Source organism: Blennius ocellaris, assembly GCF_963422515.1.
Source record: "Blennius ocellaris genome assembly, chromosome: 3".
Classification (NCBI taxonomy): domain Eukaryota; kingdom Metazoa; phylum Chordata; class Actinopteri; order Blenniiformes; family Blenniidae; genus Blennius; species Blennius ocellaris.
In genome coordinates, this window is record NC_137652.1 from 29406736 (window position 1) to 29432548 (window position 25813).

General features: G+C 46.5%; 1 protein-coding gene across 1 annotated transcript; it reads right to left on the reverse strand.

The window, feature by feature from the left end:
• Window positions 1-2063: 2063 nt before the first annotated feature.
• On the reverse strand, window positions 2064-25283 carry tmed1b (transmembrane p24 trafficking protein 1b). Its single transcript, XM_080519153.1, has 5 exons — window positions 25022-25283; window positions 17658-17755; window positions 17389-17581; window positions 4364-4531; window positions 2064-3160 (listed from the first exon to the last, which is right to left on the reverse strand). Exons 1-5 carry the CDS (start codon window positions 25223-25225, stop codon window positions 3110-3112), a joined length of 714 nt encoding a protein of 237 aa, XP_080375279.1. The 5' UTR covers window positions 25226-25283; the 3' UTR covers window positions 2064-3109.
• Between the last annotated feature and the right edge of the window lie 530 nt (window positions 25284-25813).

The window sequence follows — 25813 nt, forward strand, 5'->3', positions numbered from 1 at the left end:
TATCAACCCTTGAGATGTTTTAACTCTTCACAACAGTCAAGCAGTTAATGTATGCTTAGAATTAAAACTGCCTGAAAAAAGCCAATGTATTATCAAAGTGTCATCACTGAATTTCCCTGTTCAGTAATTTTTTTTAAGAGCAGGCATTAGGTGTCTCTGTATTCCCGGAGCAGGAGTTTGGTTCACATTGCCGGCAGTAAGTCGGACCTGTTCCCAGTACACGTTGGCCTCCGGCAGGGGTTTATCACCGGTTCTGTTCATCATATATATGGACAGAATTTCTAGGCACAGCCGGGGGCCGGAGGGGGTCCGGTTTGGGGACCACAGGATCTCATCTCTGCTATTTGCAGATGATGTGGTTCTGTTGGCTCCATCAAGCCTGGACCTTCAGCGTGCACTGACGCGGTTCACAACAGAGTGTGAAGCAGCTGGGATGAAGATCAGCACCTCTAAATCCGAGGCCATGGTTCTCGACCGGAAAAAGGTGTCTTGCCCCCTCCAGGTCAGTGGAGTGCCCTTGTCACAGGTGGAGGAGTTCAAGTATCTTGGGGTCTTGTTCACGAGTGGGGGGAAGACGGAGCGTGAGATCGACAGGCGGATCAGTGCAGCGTCTGCAGTTATACGGACGTTGTATCGGTCCGTCGTGGTGAAGAAGGAGCTGAGCCAAAAAGCAAAGCTCTCGATTTACCGGTCGATCTTCATTCCTACCCTCACCTATGGTCATGAACTATGGGTCATGACCGAAAGAACGAGATCCCGGATACAAGCGGCTGAAATGAGCTTCCTCCGTAGGGTGGCTGGGCGTACCCTTAGAGATAGGGTGAGGAGCTCAGTCACCCTTAGAGATAGGGTGAGGAGCTCAGTTACCCTTAGAGATAGGGTGAGGAGCTCAGTTACCCTTAGAGATAGGGTGAGGAGCTCAGTTACCCTTAGAGATAGGGGGAGGAGCTCAGTCACCCTTAGAGATAGGGTGAGGAGCTCCGTCACCCTTAGAGATAGGGTGAGGAGCTCAGTCACCTTAGAGATAGGGTGAGGAGCTCAGTTACCCTTAGAGATAGGGTGAGGAGCTCAGTCACCCTTAGAGATAGGGTGAGGAGCTCAGTCACTCTTAGAGATAGGGTGAGGAGCTCAGTCACTCTTAGAGATAGGGGGAGGAGCTCAGTCACCAGGGAGGAGCTCGGAGTAGAGCCGCTGCTCCTCCACATCGAGAGGAGCCAGCTGAGGAGGCTCGGGCACCTGTTTCTGATGTCCCCCGGACGCCTCCCCAGGGAGGTGTTCCGGGCATGTCCCTCCGGTAGGAGGCCTCGGGGCAGACCCAGGACACGCTGGAGGGACTATGTCTCTCTATGGCCTGGGAACACCTTGGGGTGCCACCGGAGGAGCTGGAGGAAGTGTCTGGGGCGAGGGAAGTCTGGGCAACTCTGCTGGGACTGCTGCCTCCGTGACCCGGCCTGGATAAGCAGCAGAAAATGGATGGATGGCATTAGGTGGTGCTGCAGCTGCATAGATTCTATATACAGATAAGTCGCACGCGTAGTTTTAAATAGTTTCCAGTCCGTCCATCAGTTTATGGTCGTACCCAGGTGTGAGGCTTGAGAATGAAAACGACCCACAGAAGGAAATAAGTGTCTGGACAAGTTTTTCTTTTTAAGGAATCAATCTGTCCACACATTCACAACATGTGGAGCTCATTAAAAAAAACTAAAAGCATGGAGTTGAACTATTTTTAAGGTTTGGTTTGATGAGGTGAAGTTACGGTTCAGGTTCGATCGTCTGTGGATATAAATTATTTTATATCAGAGAGATAATGAAGACTCGAGATTTGTGTGAATAATTTTAAAACGTACCGAGAAAATAAAGTGAATTCTGTTCCTGGGTACTTTTTTTTTGCATTATTCTTCTGTGTTTGTGGCTTTTCTCTGGATACCCAGACTTCCTCTCGGTGCAAACACATGCAGACACGTTTCTTGTGACAGTATGCGTCACCACTGTGCAGCACTCCCGTTATTTTAAAGATTCATTTTACATTTCAACAAAGACAAATAAAAAATATATGTGTAAAATTGCATTTATTATCACATGTGAATCCAACAGATTTATTCCAATTATCTTGCAGAGCAACAGACAGATTTATAAAAAATGAAATTACACTCGAATGTAGTGGACGTCAGTGCATTTGATCGCCTCAGAATTCAAATGCTAGAACCAAACCTCATGGTGGATTATCCTCCAGATTCACATTCCAACTGGAAGACGGCTGTTTCACACTGGAGATCATCCATTATTCCGGTTTCGCGTCACAATTATCGACATGTCAGTTCTTGAAATGGCACACGAAGAAAATCAGTAACATCCTAAAATAACTCGCCATCAATAAGGCCGTAACCATGGAAACACTGATCACAATTCTAATCACCAATATTTACACGGGCAGATCTTTCACTCAAGGCTACAGGATTGCACATCATTATTATTAATATTTTTGCAGAACTGAAAGTTCAGTAGCAGTAAAATTCACTGAACTTATTTACCGATGGCGTTACCTTAAAGGACGAGTTTTCAGATGTAAAAGAACAGCAGTGACATGTTTTCCTCACATTCAGTTGTGGAGGAAAGTGACATTAAAAGCTCAAAATGAAATTAAATCAGATTTATTTTTAAATTATCATCGAGCCCTTAAGATCCAAACATATCTAATTATTGCTCACGAAGTGTTCTGAATGTTCTTTTTTTTTTTTTAAACAACTAAAATCTATTTTATTTTGACAACAAATGTATTATTAAGGTACTATGTGTAATATTTAACATTTTGAATAAAACAAGCCAATAAAAGAAAGTCATGATGTCACTTCCTGTAGATGTGGGGAGTGGACTTCGCATGCTAGCCAGCTGGCCGAGGCCTCGGTTCCGTCCTCTCAGGATAGCGGGAGGTGGAACGGAGAACAAGACGACGCTGGAGCTCGTGGGACTACTGACTAAAAAGGAATTCAAAAGTGCTGCACTGAAGACAAACTGGGCACGGAGTGACGTGCTGAAGGACACCATTCAGATTCCGCAGACTGGACCTTTAGCGTCTGGAGTCGGGGTGGTTTTCCTGCGTGTCTGGACTCTACGTACAAACCCTCCGCTTATCGTCAAACAACTTGCGGACAGTATAGACCTGCGAACCAAGACAAAAAAAACCAAGTCAGGCGTTATTTAATTTCTTTCATTTTCCAGGTTAAAACATTTTTTTTAAATACGGTAATTACACGTGTGACTGGGCCTCAAATCAATATCAGGATATATTGAGCAGTTCCCTTCAATAACGACAACCACTCCACTGCGCCCTGTGAGCAAAAATAAAGTTTGTCCACTAGATGTAGAAGTTAAATTGATCGTAAAGGAGTGTAAAGCTACACTGTGTGAAAATCAATGACGACAATACAAATGAAGTACTTTTAGTTGTTGTAGAGCTGATGAGCACAGAGGACTTGAAATGAGAAGGACTGAGAGCAGATTACACCGTGACTTCGTCTGTATTGCACCTGAAAACAGGGGATTTCTCCACAGTGATATGAAAGAAGACCTATTGAACCTAATTCTCCTGAAAGAACTTCTAGAACATGTTTTGTGTGTAAAACGACTTTTCACGTCCGGCCCGACTGACGGCGCATCTCTACACGGCGCTCTGCCCGCGATGAAGGAGCGGATTCCCGAAGCTAGCGTCACTCTGCCCGCTGATTGGAAATACGGACGATTTGCTTCCATGGCTTCTAAAGCCGTTCACTTCGGCCACCGCGGCAGCCGCTACAACTTCTGAACCTCCTCCGTCGCCTCCTCTCTCCATGTTTGTTACAGACTGGATGGGTGGAGTCACGTCTCTCACACAGTACAGCGTCTTAAAGGAACAGGCTATCAATACAAGCTCAAAACCAACCTTTCTTCTTTAAAAAACAAACCAAAAAAACCACAGAATATACCGAAATGGGCAAAATGACGTTGGACATTTTCGTAAATCTCGGTATCAGTAAATTAGAGGTTTATTGCTTAGGCCTACGTGAGACAAAAGTATTTCTGCAACACAACGAGGGCGACAGGTTTCCCGAAAGACGGTGTCGAGAACAGAATTTTGGCGAGGAGGGCCCCGGCAAGGGTTCATAGTCTGAAATATAGTGAAAGTGACGGCTGGTTAGTTTTTCCAGTGAGAATCAGATCTGTGAAATCAACAAACCGGGGCTGTCCCGCCAAATTAAAATGCTGGAAAGAAGAGTTTGTTTGAGTATGATGAGGAACTTTAACCAGCCTGGTTTCCTTTGAGTCAGAAAATTGCTTCCAAATGAAACAAACTTCAGAATCTCTGCCGACGGCAGCAGCAGCTCACCTGAGTGAGGGCCACACACAGCATCACCAGCACGCTGGCACACGACCAGAACGAGACCCTCCACAGGTTGTCTTCCAGAAGGTTCCGGTCCCGAGCCTCGTAGGCCCGCAACACCGTCTGCATCTGCCGGCTGCGCTCCAGGCGGCGGTGCAGAGAGTCCATGGACTCCTGGACAGACACACGGCGGAAACAACATATTGGATTGTGCAGCTCAGGCCCGTTTTATCTGACGAAGTGAAAACAACACCTCAAAATGTTGCGGAGTAAACGAGGCCTCAGTCATGAATCCCTCGCTGCAGTTTCGCTTTCAGAGAATGTAATTACTCAAAACAAAACTATACCTTTAACTAGAGCTTTTCCATACCGTCAGCAAATCCGACAATAAACCCAGAATCATGTTTGTGTGTATTTGCAAACGCTCTCAGTTCCCCAGCATGTCGGAGGTTCACGACCAGGAGCTGAAGGCGGAAATAAAACGGGCCGGAAATTCTTCAGAAACAGAAACTAGTGGTTCACTTTTAGAAATATTGAGTTTCAGCTAAAAAAACAAACAAAAAAGATTGGGGGGAGTATTTCCAAACTGTGTGTGTGTGTGTGTGTGTGTGTGTGTGTGTGTGTGTGTGTGTGTGTGTGTGTGTGTGTGTGTGTGTGTGTGTGTGTGTGTGTGTGTGTGTGTGTGTGTGTGTGTGTGTGTGTGTGTGTGTGTGTGCGTGTGCGCGTGCGCGTGCGCGTGCGCGTGCGTGCGTGCGTGCGTGCGTGTGTGTGTGTGTGTGAATAATACTGAAAGAAATCAGCAGTAGCTTTTCAACGTTTGGACCAACACAAATGCTGTACATTTTGTTTTGTTAACCAACTTTTATCTTGTTTTAAATTTAATAAAATCTGAAGTAAAACTATTTCCCCCCCAGTGGCAGCAGCTTGCTATGCTAGGCTAGGCTAGGCTAGGCTAGGAGGCTTCCTAAAGGAGCTAGTGAAAGGTGATCACGCTGGTGTGGCAGTCGGACACTTTCACTGAGTGACATAATAAAGCGACGGCGGCGCGAGTCAGTGATGCCTCCTGTGGCGGGGGAAAGAAATACAAGTCTCTGAAAATGCACTATAAATAAAGCACATCTGGGTTTTAGATGATTTAAAGTTGTTCAAGGCAGATTATTGTTTTAGCAATTTACATGATCTGCTCCTTTTTCAGTCATCCTGAGTTTCCTGAACGCTCCAATGAGCCGGCCCTTTAAATGTCGCCACAAGGAAATGTGGGGCAACATGACTAGGGGTCCATCCGGAATGTCCCTCCTTTCTCCTCATCTATCGACTTTCACTGAACCCCGTGGAGGACGTCACGGGGCTGAGAAAAGGTATTAGGATGCTTCCTAAAGTAGTCAGTGAAAGTTGGAGTGGCAGTCGAACCGCACTTTCACTTAGTGACGTCATAGTGATGCGACGGCGGCGCAAATTAGTGACGTCTGCCGTGGTGGGGACAGAATTACAGGTTTCCGAAAATGGACTATAAAAAGTGTGTTTGGCTTTTAGAGGATTTCAAGTTGTTCCAGCAGATTATTGCTTTGGTAACTTACATGATCTGCTCCTTTTTCCGCCATCGTCATTTCCATGAACGCTCGGATGAACACGTTCCTTTAAATGTTGTCACCGCAAGGAATTGTGGGACAGCATGAGCTCGCCTCCTTTGCAAAAGTGTGCATCAATGCTATCCTATGCTAAAGGAGACTCTAAAGGAAGCATCAGTGTTTCCTATTGTTGGGATTTATGGTTGGTAATTAGCATAAATAATTACTGTAAGTAATGGATTACTGAAAGTAATGGATTACTAAAAGTAATTTAGGAAAAATTGGAATTACTAATGAAGTAAACGGTTAGTTACTCACCAGCAACTCCTAGAGTAATTGAGTAATTACTCAAAAGTTAATAAATTATCAAAAATAATTTATTAATAAAAATTATTAATTTGCATAAATTGGTTATTTATCAAATAATAATTAAATCGGGGCACCACCAGCTAAGCTGGAAATAGCTAATACCAAATTTCAGTCTCGTTTGTCAAAAAGGGTTATTTAAGTAAAGTTAATATTTCTGTGTAAATATAACAATATTAAATAACAAGGAAGGTGTGAGCTTCGAGCACAGACTGTTACAAACCAGTGAATTGTCAACAATAAATACACAATGATAACCAAAAATCGATCAATTCAGTTAAAATGCGTTTATTAACAAAAAGTATTTATTCAAAAATAATTCATAAATCATTTATTAAAACAACACAATTAAGTAATAAACAATCGAACACGAAGATCTAATCTATTAAACAGCAAACACTATGTACAACGAAAGAGGGTGTGTGTGTGTGTGTGTGTGTGTGAGAGTGTGTATGAGTGAGTGTGTGGAAGCCTGAGTGGGGTGTAATGACCACGAACGTCCACCAGGTGGCGGCAGGCGTTGGAGGGTCAGTGTGTGTGGGTGTAATGACCTCGAACGGACACTAGATGGCGGCAGGCGTCTAGTTCGAGGCAGTAACCGGAACGACCACTAGGGGCGCGGCGGCGCACGGAGGGAGAATGCAATGACTCGACTTGTCCACCGAGTGGCGGTCTTTCAAGAGATTGCAATCACCAACGCGGCCACCAGAGGCGCTTGGTGCACTCTTTCTGGACAGCGTGACGTCACTGTGCTCGTGCACGGCTCGTGAGCCTGCTCGGAGCGCGCCTGGGGGCTCGTGGCTGAGAAATCCCAGGGACAGTGAACTACACACGGTCACAGAAGCGGGTGCAGCAGCGCGCGGCTGCTTTTACGCGATCGTTTATGAGGAGGAGAGGAAAACTGAAAAGGAGGGAGGGAGAAGGGCAGTGGACAGAATCTGTTCAGCTCTGCACACTGTCTCTGGACTGCACAGTCATCTAGAAATGATCTGTGCAAAAGGAGAGAGCGAGCGAGAGAGAGAGAGAGAGAGAGGAGGTTCGCGTGGATGTAAATCCAACGCGCAGACACAGATTGATTGGAAACACGGGATCGGCGTCCCTGACTTCAACACAATAATAAACACACAGCAATATTACAGTCACGTTATTCTCATTGCCTGCCCAGACTCTAAGCCTTACTCAGTTTGATGAGGGTGAACGTGCTGCCGGCGGCCGGGGAAAGTGCGTTGATTTCCCGGCTGGAGATTGTTTTTCTCTCTGGCGTCCCAGGGAAAACAAGCTCAAATGGTCTGTGGACAGGAAAAGTCCACAGGACGATCCGAGGAGGATCAAGCGCTTATTTTGAGGAGGGGGAGAAGAAGCGGCTTCAGGTCTGCAGGCGGGAGGACGGTGCGCTGGCAGCTGCACACTCGGACTCCGGTGAAGAAGAAAAAAGGAAAAAGGGAAAAGTAGACGTAGTTCCACGGTGGTTCTCGGCTCGTCCGGCCGGGTGTGGAACTCCGGGCCCGGTCAGCGGGCACACGTGGCACTTCGTCTCCGTGCGAAACGGATGCGTCCGTCTTTACGCAGGTTTCAACATTGGAGAGGCAGAAATCACGTCTGCGGGGGTATTTTATACCTCTTGTTGTGGTTTCGTGTTACCAGTCGGCTCTGGGTCATGTGGACCAATCCTGACGGAGGGCCCGCCCTGGACCTTCCAGCTGGTGAGGGAGCTCTCAGGCTCCCCCTGCCGTTGGCCTCTAGTATTGCACCTTGGAAGGGGGGGTCCAGGGGGTGATCACGTGACCAATGGCAGACTTTTTCAGTTGTAGGCATGTGGTCCTTTGTTCTCAAAACGTGGTCTCCCCTCCCCCTTCCATGATGTTGAGTGGCCCCAACATCCCCCCTTTGGTCCGAAGAGTGGGATGCGGATCTCAGGCTTTGGAGCAAACCTGGGCCGAAACGTCTATGAGTCTGTGAATGTCCCAATGTCCTGTGGAACACAAGGTCATTTCTGTCCAACAGTTCATACAGGAGGTTATTGTCCGAGCAGGGCAAGGCTAGTCTGGGCAGGGCAAGGCTAGTCTGGGCAGACCTACTATTCCTGTTCTAACTATCTAAGCCTTCATACATTTCATTTCTTACAAGTGCATCACAAGTGAACATGAAAGAGGTAGGAAAGGGCAGGAAAGTTGAAGAACAGGAGGGAGATGGGTTAGTAGGCAGCTCGAGGACAAGTTTACAAAAGCGGAGGTACCGGATACAAGGAGTAGAGTCTGATCTGTAAACTGTGGATGTGGTTGCACCAGTGAGCAAGTGTCCAAAAGCCACCAGCCGTCTGGGGGTTTTGGTGCACCTGCTCCGGTGAGGAGTGAGAGTGAAGTGTGGTGTGTGGAGGTGCACGTGTGTGTTCCCTTCCAAAACCCAACTTTCACTACAGAGGCTTCAAACTGTACACATTATTTCTGTTAATAATGGCTAAGTTTTGAAGAAATCACAACTCTTGGCTCTGTGGTTTCACAGAGGTTAAAATAGCACTGCCGAGACTGTCAGATGTATCTGTGAAGGTTGTATAACCGTGGTGGTGTTAGTCTTGAGAAATTGCTCAACCCGGGTTAGTGGAGCTAAGTAAGGTGGTTCTACCTGTACTGAAGCTGCTAACGGAGGAGCTAATCTCCCTTCGATCTCGTGTGAGATTTCGGACTATACACAGGGGTTATTTCTCCTAAGCAATACTTGACTGAGTCTAAGGCATGCTAAGTGGTGTTAACAGAACTGGATATGAGTTTACAGTGACTATATTTCCCTGAATGGTTCAACTCGAGCTTTGTAACTGCTCACGTTGTCTAAGGAGGCAGGGTTAGATTTCTGATGGTGGCAGGGGTTAGTACATGCATCTGATGGGAATTGAGCATGCTGGCACTAAACCCTACTGATTAAAATCTGTTATGCTCCTGGAATGGATGTTCTCCCCCCTCGCTAGGGGAGGAGTTGACCTTACTCCGAGGGAGTAAATTGATTGAGTGGCTCTGCAATGCAGGCCGTGACAACACTGACCTCTTCTGGCTGGTCCAGAAGGTGCAGTGTAAGGTCATTTCTCTACCAGTCATTCTTGGGAGGGAGTGGAACCTGTGGAGTGGTGTATGGTGGACCGATTGGTCACCAACACCCGTTGGAGGCTCACGTCTCCATCTGCACCACCGCTGTTGCCATACCGGAGTATGTGTGTGGTGCTGTGGTTGACTCTGTCAACCTGGGAGAATGACTGGGAGTGGTATGGTGAATGGAGGTTGGCCTCCATTACCAAAATGTCGTACAGGGCAGCCATGACACTGGGTGTGGCATGTGTGCCTGTCTGAGTCGACCAAAGATGGGAAGCTCCAGTGGCTGAACGCTTGGTTCAGAAGGAGGGCAGCAGCCGGAATGGCTGTGTCAAGATGGGGGCTCCCAAGTTCTGACACGTTAGTCGGGCTCTGAGGTTTTGACTGGCGTGAACTCTCCCTGCTGGGGTTCAGTCCCATCAGCGCCACCTATGAGCCCAATGAATTCAGCTTTGGTGCGGCCTCCCAAACTATGCTGAGAGCAAGTTTGGTTCACGCTAACAGAAGTTGATAAAGGACGTGTCGTGTCTCGGCTAAATGTTCCTCACAGGTGCAGTGGCGCATGAGGAAGTCATCCACATAGATGAGGGTTGCTGTGAGCAGCAATGTTACTCATCATGGTGTGGAGAAGGATGGTAGACACCGATGGTGGGTCTAAGTAGCCGAAGTGGCACCGGTTCCAGGCGAACTGGCGGTTGCCAAAGAAAGAAACTAGCTGCTACTGGTTAGCGGGGACCACCTTCGTGGTCCAGCACCGCTTTACCGCGTATACAGCTAGAAAGAGTATGTACTGGTGTACACAAGATGGCGGTGCCTCGAGGTCAGTGGGGACGCACGCCAGGTGGAGGTCTGTGACCCACCTTTCGTGCGAGACCCGCGCGAAGATCGTGTGATAATCGCGGAAGACCTCAATGAATGCATCTCCTCGTTTCTGCTGTGTAAAGCGCTAGCTTTAGCAGAGTGTGGCTCGGTCTTTGACTCGAAACCTGAATAAGGTTCTCCTGGTTCAGTCATCGGAGCGTGCACAACCAGGTCACCTTCAGTGCTCGGTTTTGTTCCATGGAGAACCTGGTCAAGGTTAACGTGGTGAGCGCTGGTGATGGTTTTGGTTGTGGGAATGAGGAGAGCGGTGTCATGCGTGTCGTCACTGGTGGGGGACGACGGCAGGTTGTCAGTGAGAGGCACCATCAGTTCAAGATTGTGAAATGAACTGTCAGTTGACATCTCTAAAGGTGGAAATGCGGTCACTTTAATCTGACCGCGTGTCAGATTGTGGACCTGCGGGTTGGCTGAACGATTGTTCAGCTCCAGAAGAGATGTGTCACAGATCACCGGCACGGGATCTGGACAGCGAGTCGAGGAGGCACATGAACCAGGGACCTTGGTTAAGGTCTGAAGTGACCGTGCTGAAAGTGAGCGGTGGCTCGGAACTTTAAGCAGGCCGGCGTCGGTGGCCGATTTCTCGGACCAGCGCGCCAAAGGTGCCTCCGGAACCGACGTTACATCCATGTGTGCACCCCCCACGGTGTGGTGGGCGTGCAAAGAAGTACTCATGTACAAAGAAGAACTCACGTCCTTCAGTGACAAGAGTAAAGAGTGGTGTGCTTGAACTGGGTCTTGGCTCGTCACCTGCGGCGGATGCTGACTGTCAGGGAGCCTTGAAGTGGATTGGCTGGGGTCAAACTCTGGGAGAGACCCAAGTATTGGTAGGGGACCTCTAGACTGGATGGCATCGACTCTGCTGTTGAAAGCTTGGTGGCCTGGTTCAGGGCCAAGGGGAGTCGGGCTGGGGACTTGGGACCAAAGGCGCCATTGGTTACAGTCCATCAGCACGGCCAGTCGGCTTAAGAGGTCCTGACCAATAAGAAGTTCCTCTGTGTTCAGGTCAGTGACATAGATGGGATGTGTCACCGACATGTCCTGGAAAGTTATGTCGACCCAGACACGTTTAGTGATGGGAGACACGTCCTGAGTGAAGCTTCTGATGGTTATGCTACACTCTTCCACCTGAAGTAGCTTTCCTAGGGCACGCATGGTTCTAGCAACCTGCGTGAAGGTGGCTGAACACATGAGGGTGATTTCTGACCCAGAATCAAGCAGGGCGAGGGTGTCTACACCCCCTACCATCACTGAAGTGTATACGCGGTTGGCATTGCCATTGCGTACAAGATCACCCAAGAATGTCAAAGGGGGCTCCTCTGTTGGTTCTGAGGGCCTGTTTGACCTCCTGGATCTCCTCCTCCTCCTCCTGACAAAGCAAACTTTGTGTGCGGAGGGGAGAGGCGACCGGCCTAGTCATGCGGTCAGGGGCCGGGAGTCCGGTTCCTCAGGGGAGCCGGGTCCCTTCTGACCAGGCGGGTTCAGGTCCTGCATCACCTCCTTGATGCAGGTTTTAATCCACTGTGGGACGTCTGTGTCCCAGTGGTTTTGGGTCTGACCTCGGCCTTGGTTGTGAGACTTACCTCTCCGCTGGGAGTGGTGAGGTCTCGGTCTGCCTGATCTCTTACCTCTGGGCCGTTGTCCACCTCGTGGTCGAGGTTGTGGACATCTAACGGGTCCCCCATCCACAGCAGGTGTGGGGGAGGGGACCTCGTGACCTACAGGTGACAGGTTCGTGTTTCCGGTCGCCTGCGTTCTCAGGACGCCTGCGTCACCATCATGGTTTTCACCTGAACTGTGACGCAGCTCCCACACCATCTGCGCGTGTTTGCGGAGGTCTTTCATGGTGGGGTTTGTAGTCCTGCAGAACAGAGCGACATCGAACCGCACACTGTTGTGGAGGTTGTTACTGAAGAGCGACTTTAAAGTCTGGTCTTCATCCAACCCCGGTGCGCTGCGGCCTTGGAAGTAGGCGGCCCTAAGGCGCCTATAGTACTCTCTGGGAGGCTCCGCCTCCTTCTGAGTAATGGCAAGTGCACCAAAGGTTGCAGAGGCAGGGTCATTGTACAGAGAATACTCTTCCCTAAGTGCATGACAGAGGGATGAGTAATGGTCTCTGACGGCAGGTGGGAGGGATTCCATGTAAACATGGACACTCCTGGACGTCGTCTTCCAGAGAAGCTTCAGCTTCTCACGTGACGAAGGATGAGGCAGGTCGAGGAGGCAGCGTTCAACCTCCCGGAGGTAGTCCTCTATACTAACCTCCCGGTTGTTTGGGTTGAACTGCTCTATGTCCTCTGCAAGGGACTCAAGCTGGCGGGTCCGAAGACCACGTTCCCTTGGGGGACCGGAATGGTCCGAGTCATCTGAGCTGGACCCCCCTGGTTCTCTCCGGTGGAGAGAGTGAGGGTCATGATGACCAAGAGGGTCTCCAGTGAGTGGAGGACCAAAGCTGACAGCACGGTGAGGTGCTGCAGAATAACTCCTTTCATTCTCCTGGGCAGGAGTGAAAGAGCTGTGAGAGCGCATTGAGGTGCGGCTCAGCACCGATGGATGTGTGTCATAGCACACCGGGACCCTGCGGTCCTTAAAGTGAAAAGCTGGGGGGACTGGGTGTCGGTTCAGTGGGATGCAGTCAACTCCCACAACACTGGCCAGGTGTCTTGTGCCACGCCCCCCTGGCTGTGTGTCAAGCCCCCCCCTCGCCATGGCTGCGGGGGAGCTTGATGCAGTCTGTCCCCCTGACGGGACAGCTCCAAGTCTACACTTACCTGTGGTGGTCGGTCCACCTGACTGGACCACCTCAGGATTGTAGAGACCTGGAGGAGGCTGTCCACCTGACTGGACAGCTTCAAGAATGCGCATAACTGGGGTAATTTGTCCATCTGACTGGACATTTTCCAGACTGCGGAGATGTGCTGCGTCTCTGCTGAGAGCTGCACCAGGTTTTACCCCAATGTGGTTTGGCTCATTGTGCTGAGAGCCATAACCTGACTCATCGTCTGATGAATCATCAGATGATGTGTTTGTTTTGACTTCTTTCGCAGAAGTTCGGGTTAGTAACCCAATAGGTTCCGTATAAGGAGCCTGAACATCCCTGGCCTGGATCTCCTGTCGCAGGCGGGAGTTCTCCAGCTTCAGCTGGGCAGTGTTGATCCTCAGCTGCGAACTGTAAAGTTGCAGCTGGGAGAGCTGCTCTTGAGCTTCGAGAGCTTGCAGCTCGGCCTTGCGCTGGTAGAGCAGTGCAATGTGGCCTAACACATCCGGAATGGTAAGCTCTACCTGACCAACCGGGTTCCTCACATAGCTTAACAGCTGCCTGATCTCTGCTTCACAGGTCTCTAAGCTGGAGCTGTTGAGGTTTCTTCTCTCCTGTGTGGAGAGGCATAGGAGACCAGCGACCACAGTCTGCAGGGCTGGGTCATGTGGCTCCCGAGGAGTCTCTGCTCCGAGCACGCAGTGTCTCTGACTACTCATGGTAGGAGTCACGCGAAAGCTGTGTTTTGAAAAGTGCCAAAATGTTGTTAATGCACAGGTGATGGTTACACCTGTAGCTTACAACTCTAAAGGTTGCTAATTGCTCTAACTGTAACCTCTCTGAAGTTAACAGGGTGGTGTTAGCACCTTGGGTGAGCAATAGCGGGTAAGTGTACATCTATCTCTCTGCTAGAAATAAAAGAATGCATGAAAATGCAAGAAAAAGAAGGCTTTACCACTTCACAAACACAATTGACTTTGCTTAGCAGTGCTGTAACGTGTTCTTCGAAAAACTAAGTTCTGAGAAAAACAAAGTTATCGGTTGTAAAACTAAACAGACAATTCTGGATAAATTATGCAGATATTGTGACAATACTGGTTTTAAAACACCCTCACACGGGGCACCATTATGTTGGGATTTATGGTTGGTAATTAGCATAAATAATTACTGTAAGTAATGGATTACTGAAAGTAATGGATTACTAAAAGTAATTTAGGAAAAATTGGAATTACTAATGAAGTAAACGGTTAGTTACTCACCAGCAACTCCTAGAGTAATTGAGTAATTACTCAAAAGTTAATAAATTATCAAAAATAATTTATTAATAAAAATTATTAATTTGCATAAATTGGTTATTTATCAAATAATAATTAAATCGGGGCACCACCAGCTAAGCTGGAAATAGCTAATACCAAATTTCAGTCTCGTTTGTCAAAAAGGGTTATTTAAGTAAAGTTAATATTTCTGTGTAAATATAACAATATTAAATAACAAGGAAGGTGTGAGCTTCGAGCACAGACTGTTACAAACCAGTGAATTGTCAACAATAAATACACAATGATAACCAAAAATCGATCAATTCAGTTAAAATGCGTTTATTAACAAAAAGTATTTATTCAAAAATAATTCATAAATCATTTATTAAAACAACACAATTAAGTAATAAACAATCGAACACGAAGATCTAATCTATTAAACAGCAAACACTATGTACAACGAAAGAGGGTGTGTGTGTGTGTGTGTGTGTGTGAGAGTGTGTATGAGTGAGTGTGTGGAAGCCTGAGTGGGGTGTAATGACCACGAACGTCCACCAGGTGGCGGCAGGCGTTGGAGGGTCAGTGTGTGTGGGTGTAATGACCTCGAACGGACACTAGATGGCGGCAGGCGTCTAGTTCGAGGCAGTAACCGGAACGACCACTAGGGGCGCGGCGGCGCACGGAGGGAGAATGCAATGACTCGACTTGTCCACCGAGTGGCGGTCTTTCAAGAGATTGCAATCACCAACGCGGCCACCAGAGGCGCTTGGTGCACTCTTTCTGGACAGCGTGACGTCACTGTGCTCGTGCACGGCTCGTGAGCCTGCTCGGAGCGCGCCTGGGGGCTCGTGGCTGAGAAATCCCAGGGACAGTGAACTACACACGGTCACAGAAGCGGGTGCAGCAGCGCGCGGCTGCTTTTACGCGATCGTTTATGAGGAGGAGAGGAAAACTGAAAAGGAGGGAGGGAGAAGGGCAGTGGACAGAATCTGTTCAGCTCTGCACACTGTCTTGGACTCCACAGTCTAGAAATGGTCTGTGCAAGTTGAGAGAGAGAGCGAGAGAGAGAGAGAGAGAGAGGAGGTTCGCGTGGATGTAAATCCAACGCGCAGACACAGATTGATTGGAAACACGGGATCGGCGTCCCTGACTTCAACACAATAATAAACACACAGCAATATTACAGTCACGTTATTCTCATTGCCTGCCCAGACTCTAAGCCTTACTCAGTTTGATGAGGGTGAACGTGCTGCCGGCGGCCGGGGAAAGTGCGTTGATTTCCCGGCTGGAGATTGTTTTTCTCTCTGGCGTCCCAGGGAAAACAAGCTCAAATGGTCTGTGGACAGGAAAAGTCCACAGGACGATCCGAGGAGGATCAAGCGCTTATTTTGAGGAGGGGGAGAAGAAGCGGCTTCAGGTCTGCAGGCGGGAGGACGGTGCGCTGGCAGCTGCACACTCGGACTCCGGTGAAGAAGAAAAAAGGAAAAAGGGAAAAGTAGACGTAGTTCCACGGTGGTTCTCGGCTCGTCCGGCCGGGTGTGGAACTCCGGGCCCGGTCAGCGGGCACACGTGGCACTTCGTCTCCGTGCGAAACGGATGCGTCCGTCTTTACGCAGGTTTCAACATTGGAGAGGCAGAAATCACGTCTGCGGGGGTATTTTATACCTCTTGTTGTGGTTTCGTGTTACCAGTCGGCTCTGGGTCATGTGGACCAATCCTGACGGAGGGCCCGCCCTGGACCTTCCAGCTGGTGAGGGAGCTCTCAGGCTCCCCCTGCCGTTGGCCTCTAGTATTGCACCTTGGAAGGGGGGGTCCAGGGGGTGATCACGTGACCAATGGCAGACTTTTTCAGTTGTAGGCATGTGGTCCTTTGTTCTCAAAACGTGGTCTCCCCTCCCCCTTCCATGATGTTGAGTGGCCCCAACACTATGCTAAAGGAGACTCTAAAGGAAGCATCAGTGTTTCCTATGCTAAAGGAGGCTCTAAAGGAAGCATCAGTGTTTCCTATGCTAAAGGACGCTCTAAAGGAAGCATCAGTGTTTCCTATGCTAAAGTACCGTCTAAAGGAAGCATCAGTGTTTCCTATGCTAAAGGACCGTCTGAAGGAAGCATCAGTGTTTCCTAGGCTAAAGGAGGCACTAAAGGAAGCATCAGTGTTTCCTAGGCTAAAGGAGGCACTAAAGGAAGCATCAGTGTTTCCTAGGCTAAAGGAGGCACTAAAGGAAGCATCAGTGTTTCCTAGGAGGCTCGTTGCTTCCTTCGAGCCTCCTTTCCTTTGCCTATTGAGAATTCAGACAGTCCGTATCATGGCCATGACAAAAACACTTCCGGGGTTCAGTGAAAGTCGATAGATAAGGAGACCAGAGGGATGTTTCAGACGTACCGAGAGTTTCTAGGAGCTTCAATCGTTCTCTCATTTTCAATGATCGGATGACAACAGAGTGAGATGTTATATTTAGAAAGACTGGACGGCTGCCGTTGCCACGCCAACGGGAATCAAACTCATTTTAGTTCAGAACAATTTCGTGTGGAGCGGTCGGACCGGTGAAACACCGACATCACGACTTTAAATTTGAACTGTGAAGTTTTTCTTTGTTGTGCAGAATACAAGTGATGAGAAAGTTTATTTTCTTCAAAATCTGAATAATTGGTAAAGAAACTTGCTGCAATCGCATATTAAAGCCAAGTTTAATGCAAAATACAATGAAATGTCCCCCCCAAAAAAGTATAAATGTTGCATTTATTGACTTTTGCAGGCGAATGCTAGTTTGTTAATGAGGGAACCATTTTTCATGGTGGCCCCCCTGACGTCTCAGCGTCCAGTTCTGTCCACCCCACCACCCACACTCAATATTTAAGGACATCAGGACTGTTTTTCTTGTACTGGAATTCTTTGAAGGATTAATAAAAAACAAAAAAACTACTAGATAATTTGACCAAGAGTTACAAGACTGGCTTTAAGATGGTTTTGTGTTGGCCTAAACTATATTTCTTTTTTGCATTTTCCTTCAGTTTGCCCTTTTTTATTTGCCCCGAGTCGAGTGAAGTCACACTGTAAAAACCCACATCAGTTAACACGGCTGTGCAAAACGAACGACACTCCTTCTCTTTGCGTGCGTCTCACCCGAATATCATCCAGCTTGTATTCTAGCAGGTTCCCATCCATCTCCTCCAAGCCCACCGGCCACTCCTCGTCTCCGCCCACGTCTCTGCCCTGTCCCTCCACGATGATCTCGAAGAACACCATCTTCTCCGAGAAGCGGCTGAAGCTGTTGTCGAAGCAGATTTCGTAGTCGCCCTCCTCCGTGGGCTCCACCCTGCCAGTGAGAACGAGACAGTGGAATTAAAACAAGCCGAGAACAGATTCAGCCTCTGCGGGTTCAAAGGTCTTACACATGGACTCCGTCAGAGCGTCGAGACTCGGCCAGGAACTGGACGCCTTGAGGGGAGCGGACGGAGAAGTCAACGTCCATGCCGGCACCTGCAATCACCTGCAGGAGTACAAACACATGGAGCAGAAGTACATCACAAACAAGGCAGTGGAGGAACTCGAACCAAACCTTTACAAAGCAGGTTTTGTGTAACTTTGCAGAAGGCCGGCGCTGAAGCTGCGACACTCCCACTAAACAAACTCAACTCACTGCTTCAGGAGGAAACCTGTTTGTTCTCACACTTACCCGGCATGGCGTCGCTTTAACGGCCTCAACGCTCGAACAAGTGGAGAATCCTTTAAGTACCAACAACTTCAATGACAAAGTAGATCTGTCACAATAATGATTTCAACATCTGTGATTATATATAGTCTGCAGAGGTCTTGGCATTCAGAGCAATAAAAAGCTTTTAAACATTATTTTCTGGCTTTTTTTTTAAAGACTGAACAGAATGGTCAATGATTTTGGCTGCATCTCAATTCTCCCCCTTAGCCCTTCATCTTACCCCTACCCCTTTGAAATGCGTGTTCACGAGAGTCTGAGGGGTGTCCCATTTCACTACTGTGCAGAGGCAGAGGGGTGAGGGGAAGGGCTATTCACCCCTCTAAATGAAGCGTTTCCAGATGCACACTTTAAACGGAGGGGTAGGAGGACATGGCACCGAAGGACTCATTTCACATATATAGCTTCTAAGGTTATATAAACCTGTTGTGTTTTATACTAGTAAGAACGGCAGTAGCGCTGCCGTCTGCCGTATGGAGCTTCCGTGTGTCTTTGTTTGGTAGAGACCGTGTTTATAACATTTAATTATTACACTGCAGAGTTCCAAAGTCTTCTAATACGGGTGTTTAGAAAACAGGGACCCCCGAGCAAACAAGGAAGCTCCTCCGCGTTCACATGGTGAATGAGGAAATATTCCTGAAGTCCAAATACACAAAAATGAAGTAATCCATGTCTCCGTCTATTTCTTCTCCTTGATGTGGGAAAGGTGGAAAACGAAACAAAGCAGTCAAGCTGCTGCCACACGTTGAATTTGGGACGGCAGGACGATGATCCTGCTGGAAAATCAGGGGGGCTGAGCAGAGGGAGAGGGGGGTCCCAAATCTAAGGGCTGAAACTTTTATCCCTTTGCTCTCGTTTTGAAGGGGAAGGCAGAGGTGGTGGGCTAAGGGGTAGGCGGAGGGGTACAAAATAGAATTGGGATTGGGCCTAAATACGGGCAAAGGGATAATGGAAGCAAGTATGGCTCCACAATTAATTATACATTTACTGTTATGATAAAAACGGAATAGTTTTCATTTTGCTGTAAATTCAAGAAAATATGCAAATTGAACCTTTCACAAAAACGGAAATGAGCCAATTAAAAAAAAGACAGCTGGAATTATTTCATACCTGGACAAAAGATAGGAGCAAAAAAGGAGAAAGAAGGAACATTGACCCAAAACATTAAAAACAAATCCTTAAGTGTTTGTATTTAACACAAATATCATAAATCTCAACATTATTGCAAATGTATTTAATATATTGTCCACATCTAGTATTTACTCATGTACTGTACATTTTGAAACTCAACCTATTAAAAGAAAAACCAGATAACTAATTTAATTCAAAGCGTTACTTTAACAGCCTTTGCTTCACCTGGTCTGCGGTTCCATTGGTCGAATTCAGAACGGCCAAATCGCCAATCAATCAGTGACACCTTGTTCAAGAGACTTTTTTCATATCGGGAGATTATAGAAGAACTATTTTTGTGTGAGTGTGAAGAGTCGCGCATGTTTGTCTGTAGTTGCGTGTCTGAACTGTGATAGACTGAAATGCTCTTCCTGTCCCTTACAGATCTGTGTGAGCACAAGAAAAAGAAAACAAGTTGTGGTCGAATCAGATTTGTTCCAGTTCTTGTGGCCCAGCTTCCTGATTCAGCTTTTCAGCGTGGCGCCAGTTCCTGCTGCTTATGCTCCATTTCCACCAGCAACATACATCTGCCTTCATCCACCACCCTGAACAGCCGGTCCTTTCAGTCACAAACCTCTGCGATTTACCTCCTCGTGGAAAGTGGAAGAGAGAGTCCAATCCTATTAAATCTGCAGTTTTAACTGGATGCACATATAACCTTCTAGTACATACATTGACCTTACTTCCTGTTCTGACTAAGATATCAGATAAAGTGCTATAAGACTTGTTTAATGGAGAAACTAACAAAGAACAAAACTGTGCTACTACAGATAGTAGTAGTAAAACAGGAAAGGTTTTTGGGTTTACCAGCCTGAGGCTCCCGCTTCAACACAAAAAATAACTGAGCCGTAAATTCATCAGTTTTTCACATTTGTGGAAAAAAAAAAAAATCACACAAAAATCTGCTCATAGGATAAAATCCTGAGGGGGAAAAAAAGCAAAATTGCAACTTGTGACATCGATAAAAAGCGTCGATTCACCGGTGAAGACGAGAGACGGTGAGAACGAATCCTTTCAATGTGCATTTCATGAGTTGAATTAGGATTTGATCTGATTCAAACGCAACAAAAAAAGTATTTTATCAAACAGAATTAAATAAAAACTCTAAAAAAATGTTTTTAACATATTTTTTTGCTGAAAATTGACCACTGTTTTAAAAGTTGTTGAAACTTTACGAGGCTTTATAATTCTGTTATATTCATATGGTGGCGTTATTGTTATGCCTGTAGTGGCGCGTCGACAACGTCGACTACTAAAAAATAATCAACGTCAAATCCGTAAGTCGATGTGTTGCCATGCTCACTCGCCACACGCACGTGAGTGACCAAAACCAACCAGCACGGAGGACGAAACTCGTCTCCAACCAGCTGTCAGGCTCAGCAGCAACCCGCCGCCCGACCTCGAAGGTGTGGGGAGACTTTAAACGCAACCATGAGCGTCAAGGTCGAGTTATTTGCGTGATGGAACGAGCATATCACACCAGCACAACTTCCACGTGGGAGCGTTTGAAGCAGAGGCGTTCCGTTGTTACTTGTGATGCCGCAGAACAGAAGCAAGCAACGTTACTACCGCCAACGTTTGCTAAATTAATTTCATTTCAACTGTGCAACGTGAGCTTGAGCTCTGCGCACTTCGGTAGTGCTAGCTAACTGTTTGTGTTTGGTTACTGTTAGTAGCCAAAACAGTGGCTAAACAGGTGGCTAAACAGCTGTGTTTAGCTCATGTTAGCTAGAAATAGCATATAATACTGGCATGAATGATAACGGTGGCTAACTTACAGCTAACAGAACACAGCTACCTAGCCACAAGCACCACCAAAGTGTAGAGCTGCTAGATACAGTAGCAAGCAGATTGTAGTAACATTATACGCATCTGTTCAACACTACATTTGCCAATTCATGATTTGCGTTAGCTCAATCATGCTGTGGTCGTTTCCCAGTGAAACATTATTAGACTGATGTTTGCCAGTTTAGTGTCATGATTCACTACATCAAAGTTAGCTCACCAACGAATGTCAACTAACGGAGCCAAAGCATTGTCCATTACAATAGTCGAAATAATTGTTCGAAAAATAATCGTTTGCCCCCAGCCCTAGTTATTGTAGCTAAACTATTTAGGGACTTTAATCTTGGTCCAGATGGCAGGAACTACAATTGCGAGGTTATCCATGCCTCTGTGTTCACCCCGTTTAAGATTACCCTTCGGGCAAGTGCTTACAACCTTTTACCTGCACGGACCAATTTTAACTTGTCCGAAGTTCAATGGAAATGTATAATCTTGGGTAATGTATGAATTCGACCAACATAACTTTGTACGTAAAAACACTTGTAGTCTCTTTAATAATCAAGATATCCCAATTAAACTTTCAGGGAAGGTGTCTCTCTTTATACTCTTCAATCTGAAGGAATAATTATAATTTAAAATGTGTTCTTCACAGCAAAAAGGCCAGAGTGGAATTAACTCCCAGAGTTGAATGAACTCACACCGTTTATTTTAGGCCAACCGGCCTCAAATAAACATATAATAAATAATATGTACAATATAATAATAGTATGTATAATAAACAGCTTTTTGCTGTGTTGGTCTGAAATAAATGATAGTAACAAGATTGGAGCCGTCACACCCTACTACTACATACCCCTACACCTTATTGTATTAGTCACTTTTTATCCATATGCATTTATTTCAATAACATGGTAAATGTGTGACATGTATTTTTATTATATTAACAAATTAAATCCTGTCCCCGTTCCTCCTCTTCCTGCTCAGTCAACTTTTTTTCTGAACCATAAAAAGTGATGAAACTTCGGGATTAGAAAGTCAAAGTAGTCACGCTCTCGGGCCGAAAAATGGTCGCTCCCTGCCGTGGGGTGATCCGTTGGCGATACCAAGTGATTTTTTTGCTGAACATTTTTTTTTTTTCATATCGCCAAAGAACCACAAGCCCGTTCGGGCAAGCTGGGTAGATGGTGCAGTTGCCCGAGCAAAGCCATAACTCGCCACAGACGTTCGGTCAAGCCTTAATGTCGAGCCCTGCATATTCTTCACTTCAGGACGTGGAACAGGATAAAGGGTGTGTGGATGGATCCTTTATAAAAACTAATCTGACATTAAGGTCTACAGTATCAAATCGGCCGTTATCAGCCAGTGTTTGTACAGGAGCCATAAGAATGGTTCCTAATCTTGAGCACTATTACTTTCTTTAAAGGACCCATATTTCACTATATTTCATGTTTCACAGTCCATCCTATGCTCATGCGGGATAATAATTTAGGTGATAGGATACAACACTCAAAACTTGTGAAATTACAGCTATTTCTAGGATTGAGCTGACGTCACCTCTCATGAAACGGGTGGTTCTCAGCTCCTCTTCCTCCCCCGCCCACATGGAGACTGCAGCCCAGCCCACAGCCACCTCCTCCACCCCCTGGGTGACGTAGCCAGCAGCTCACGCTGGTAGTTGTAGTAATGTACTTACAGATCTCGGCACCTCGTTAGTCTTTTATTGTGGGAATAGCAGCAGGTTTCAAGATGAGCTTCTGAGTAAGTCCAGTTTCAAAGTACCGTAGTTCTGGAAGCTTCTTTGGTGAAGAGTCGCTCACAAACAAACACATTCTTTGCGGAAAAGAAAAAAAAGTCCAGCCACATTCTCCGCTGTGCTTCTTCTTTCGACAAGACAAATAGTGTGGAACCATACTTGCACCCGAAAACACATTTTGTCCAAGTGGACATGATGGTGAAAACACATTTTGTCCAAGTGGACATGATGGTGAAAACACATTTTGTCCAAGTGGACATGAAGGTGAAAACACATTTTGTCCTAGTGGACATGAAGGTGAAAACACATTTTGTCCAAGTGGACATGAAGGTGAAAACACATTTTGTCCAAGTGGACATGATGGTGAAAACACATTTTGTCCAAGTGGACATGATGGTGAAAACACATTTTGTCCAAGTGGACATGATGGTGAAAACACATTTTGTCCAAGTGGACATGATGGTGAAAACACATTTTGTCCAAGTGGACATGATGGTGAAAACACATTTTGTCCAAGTGGACATGATGGTGAAAACACATTTTGTCCAAGTGGACATGATGGTGAAAACACATTTTGTCCAAGTGGACATGATGGTGAAAACACATTTTGTCCAAGTGGACATGAAGGTGAAAACACATTTTGTCCAAGTGGACATGATGGTGAAAACACATTTTGTCCAAGTGGACATGATGGTGAAAACAGTTTTCGACAGCAACAAAACCAGCAGTTCAATGTGAAGCAGCAGAGACTGAGAGAGCAGAGAAGAGGCTGCAGCTCCTTGGCACATTCGTGGGCGTGTCTTGTTTTGGTTTCTCCACATGTCAATCTTCCAGGAGGCGGGGCTTCTCCAGCTCTGTGATCAGCAAGGTGGTGCTGCTTCATCAAATTGAATCAAGGTGTTGAGTTCCCCCACCAGTTAGAACAGAGAAAGATCGTTCTCCAACTCAAACTTGAGGGAATCAATGAAAAAACCACTTTGGGGATGTATATGAACCCCAAATAGCACTTTTATGATGTTTAAAGCACAGAAAAGTCGATTTAGCATAACATGGGACCTTTAAAGGCTTCACAAGTCACTGATAATGTTCATGGTTACTCTGAATGTAAAAGCTCCACTGGGGTCAGGACCTGCTGCTGGAACATTCCGCTCAGTAAATAGAACATTTCTCCACAAGAATAGCTTCAGTCTACAACTAAAACTTGAGCCATGTTATATATCTGGGAGTATATAAACTATAAATTCACACTCTTTATTCCAGCAATTTCATCTAAAGAAAATTTCCATTAAAAATGCATCTTGTAGATCAGCCTACATCCAGGAAACTATTTTTACCAACCACGCTGATGCAGCCTCGAGTGTTTGCAATTTGACACCAGCATCATTGTGTGGTGAACCTCTGCAGCACCTCTGGGCAGATCAACATACAAAGAATAAGAGTCATATTCACACTTTAAAGTCTTATTCAATCCAAAGTCATGTGTGACTGCAGGCGAAATACATCCTGGACAAGTGGCAAGTCCATGACGGGGCAAACAAACTGGCTCACACCTACAGGAAATCTGGGTTCACCAATTCATGTTCAGGGACTCTTAAGTAAAGACTTAAGGTGAAGAAATGTCTGTCAGTAGTTAAGACATTAACCTCATTTTAACACTGACTGGGAATACCGAAATATAATTCAATTCTTTGAGTAAGGTCCATCCAAAGACGGTGACGGAGGAAGTGGAAAACAAATGATCATCCACATTAAAATGAAATCTGCCTGGAGCTGAACGATCCCGGCTGGATGTTGTGGCGTATCCCCATGAAAAACATATTTGTGCTTAAAGATTAGCTCTTCCAAACAAAGATAATTCTCATGGTGCTCATTTCCACCAGCTGTGACCAGGCCCTGATCTCCCCCACCTCATGCCTTCACTCCCAATTAACTTCAGTGTTTCAACCACATTTCATTGATTTTTCCTGCTTTGGTCCGCAGGTGTTGAACATATCAAGGGTGTAATTTAGAATTGCGTTTCATATTTACACATCTGTCAAAAAATTGCAGAGCATGGAAATATCATTGATCACAGTTCAGTCACTACGTTGCACATGTTGATATTGGAACAACAAACTTCCGGTATATTTTCAGGCCAGTTAAACAGAAGTGAGACACACACCTATTAATAGCAATGATTCCTGCCATCAGACAACTGTTAGTCAGTGTCAGTGGACACAGAGAGACAGAGACACAGAGAGACAGAGACACAGAGACACAGAGACACAGAGAGGCAGAGAGACAGATAGATAGACAGAGAAAGAAAGAGAGAGAGAGAGAAATAAAGAGGATATTACCTGATACTCGACCTCCATCGTGCCGTTCTTAACCGCTGCCTGAAAGAAACACTCGGACCTTCCCGCAGGCACGAGCACCGTGAACTCGCTGTCCTGGCTCTGGCCGAAGCAGCCCACCGAGCCCGCGCAGCAGAGCCACCAGACCGCAGCGAGTGCGAACTTCTGCCGCCCCCCGGTCCTCGCTGCCCGCTGCAGAACGTCCATGGTGGGAATCTTTCCGGACAAACGCGGCTATCGAAGTTCAGCCATCTCTGCATCCGTCTTCCGCAGCACAACTTTACAGCATCCCGATTGGACGGACGGCTTCCCGCGGCGGACCAATCAGAGGACAGAGAGTAGCAGTCATCATCCAATCAGGTGACAGCAGAGGTTCTGACTGCACGTCATGTCATGACGACATCAAAAACGTGAACGAAATCAATCAGCACATGAACGGAATAAAGTAGTTTTTTTGAAACATTTCTTTTTTAAAGACAAGCACCCTCCAAGCCCTTGCTCAGCCCCCCCACCCACACACGCACCTTGACTGTACAGAAGTTACAGCAATGAACAATTTTGTTGATCTTTTAAAATTCATTCATCTTATTTTATTGTGACCTGTTGAATGTTTTCTTCTGAAGTGTTAAATGATCTCCACAAAAAAGGATGCAGTTTTAACAGCGTGGTATTTAAAGGAATCAATATTACATAGCATGATAATAAAAAAATTACAAATATTACTATTGCAGTATTATAAACTGGCTGAAATCCAAAATATTTAAGGCAGGCATTCATCTATAATACAAAACAGAT

What these genes read in the sequence shown, in the direction of transcription:
- tmed1b (XM_080519153.1), bottom strand. Translation starts at nt 25,225, where the DNA reads ATGGACGTTCTGCAGCGGGCAGCGAGGACCGGGGGGCGGCAGAAGTTC. An exon ending in CGCTCTGACGGAGTCCATGT is followed by an intron (nt 17,582 to 17,657) that starts GTAAGACCTTTG and finishes TCTCACTGGCAG; the next exon opens with GGTGGAGCCCACGGAGGAGG. An exon ending in ACAAGCTGGATGATATTCGG is followed by an intron (nt 4,532 to 17,388) that starts GTGAGACGCACG and finishes GTGTCTGTCCAG; the next exon opens with GAGTCCATGGACTCTCTGCA.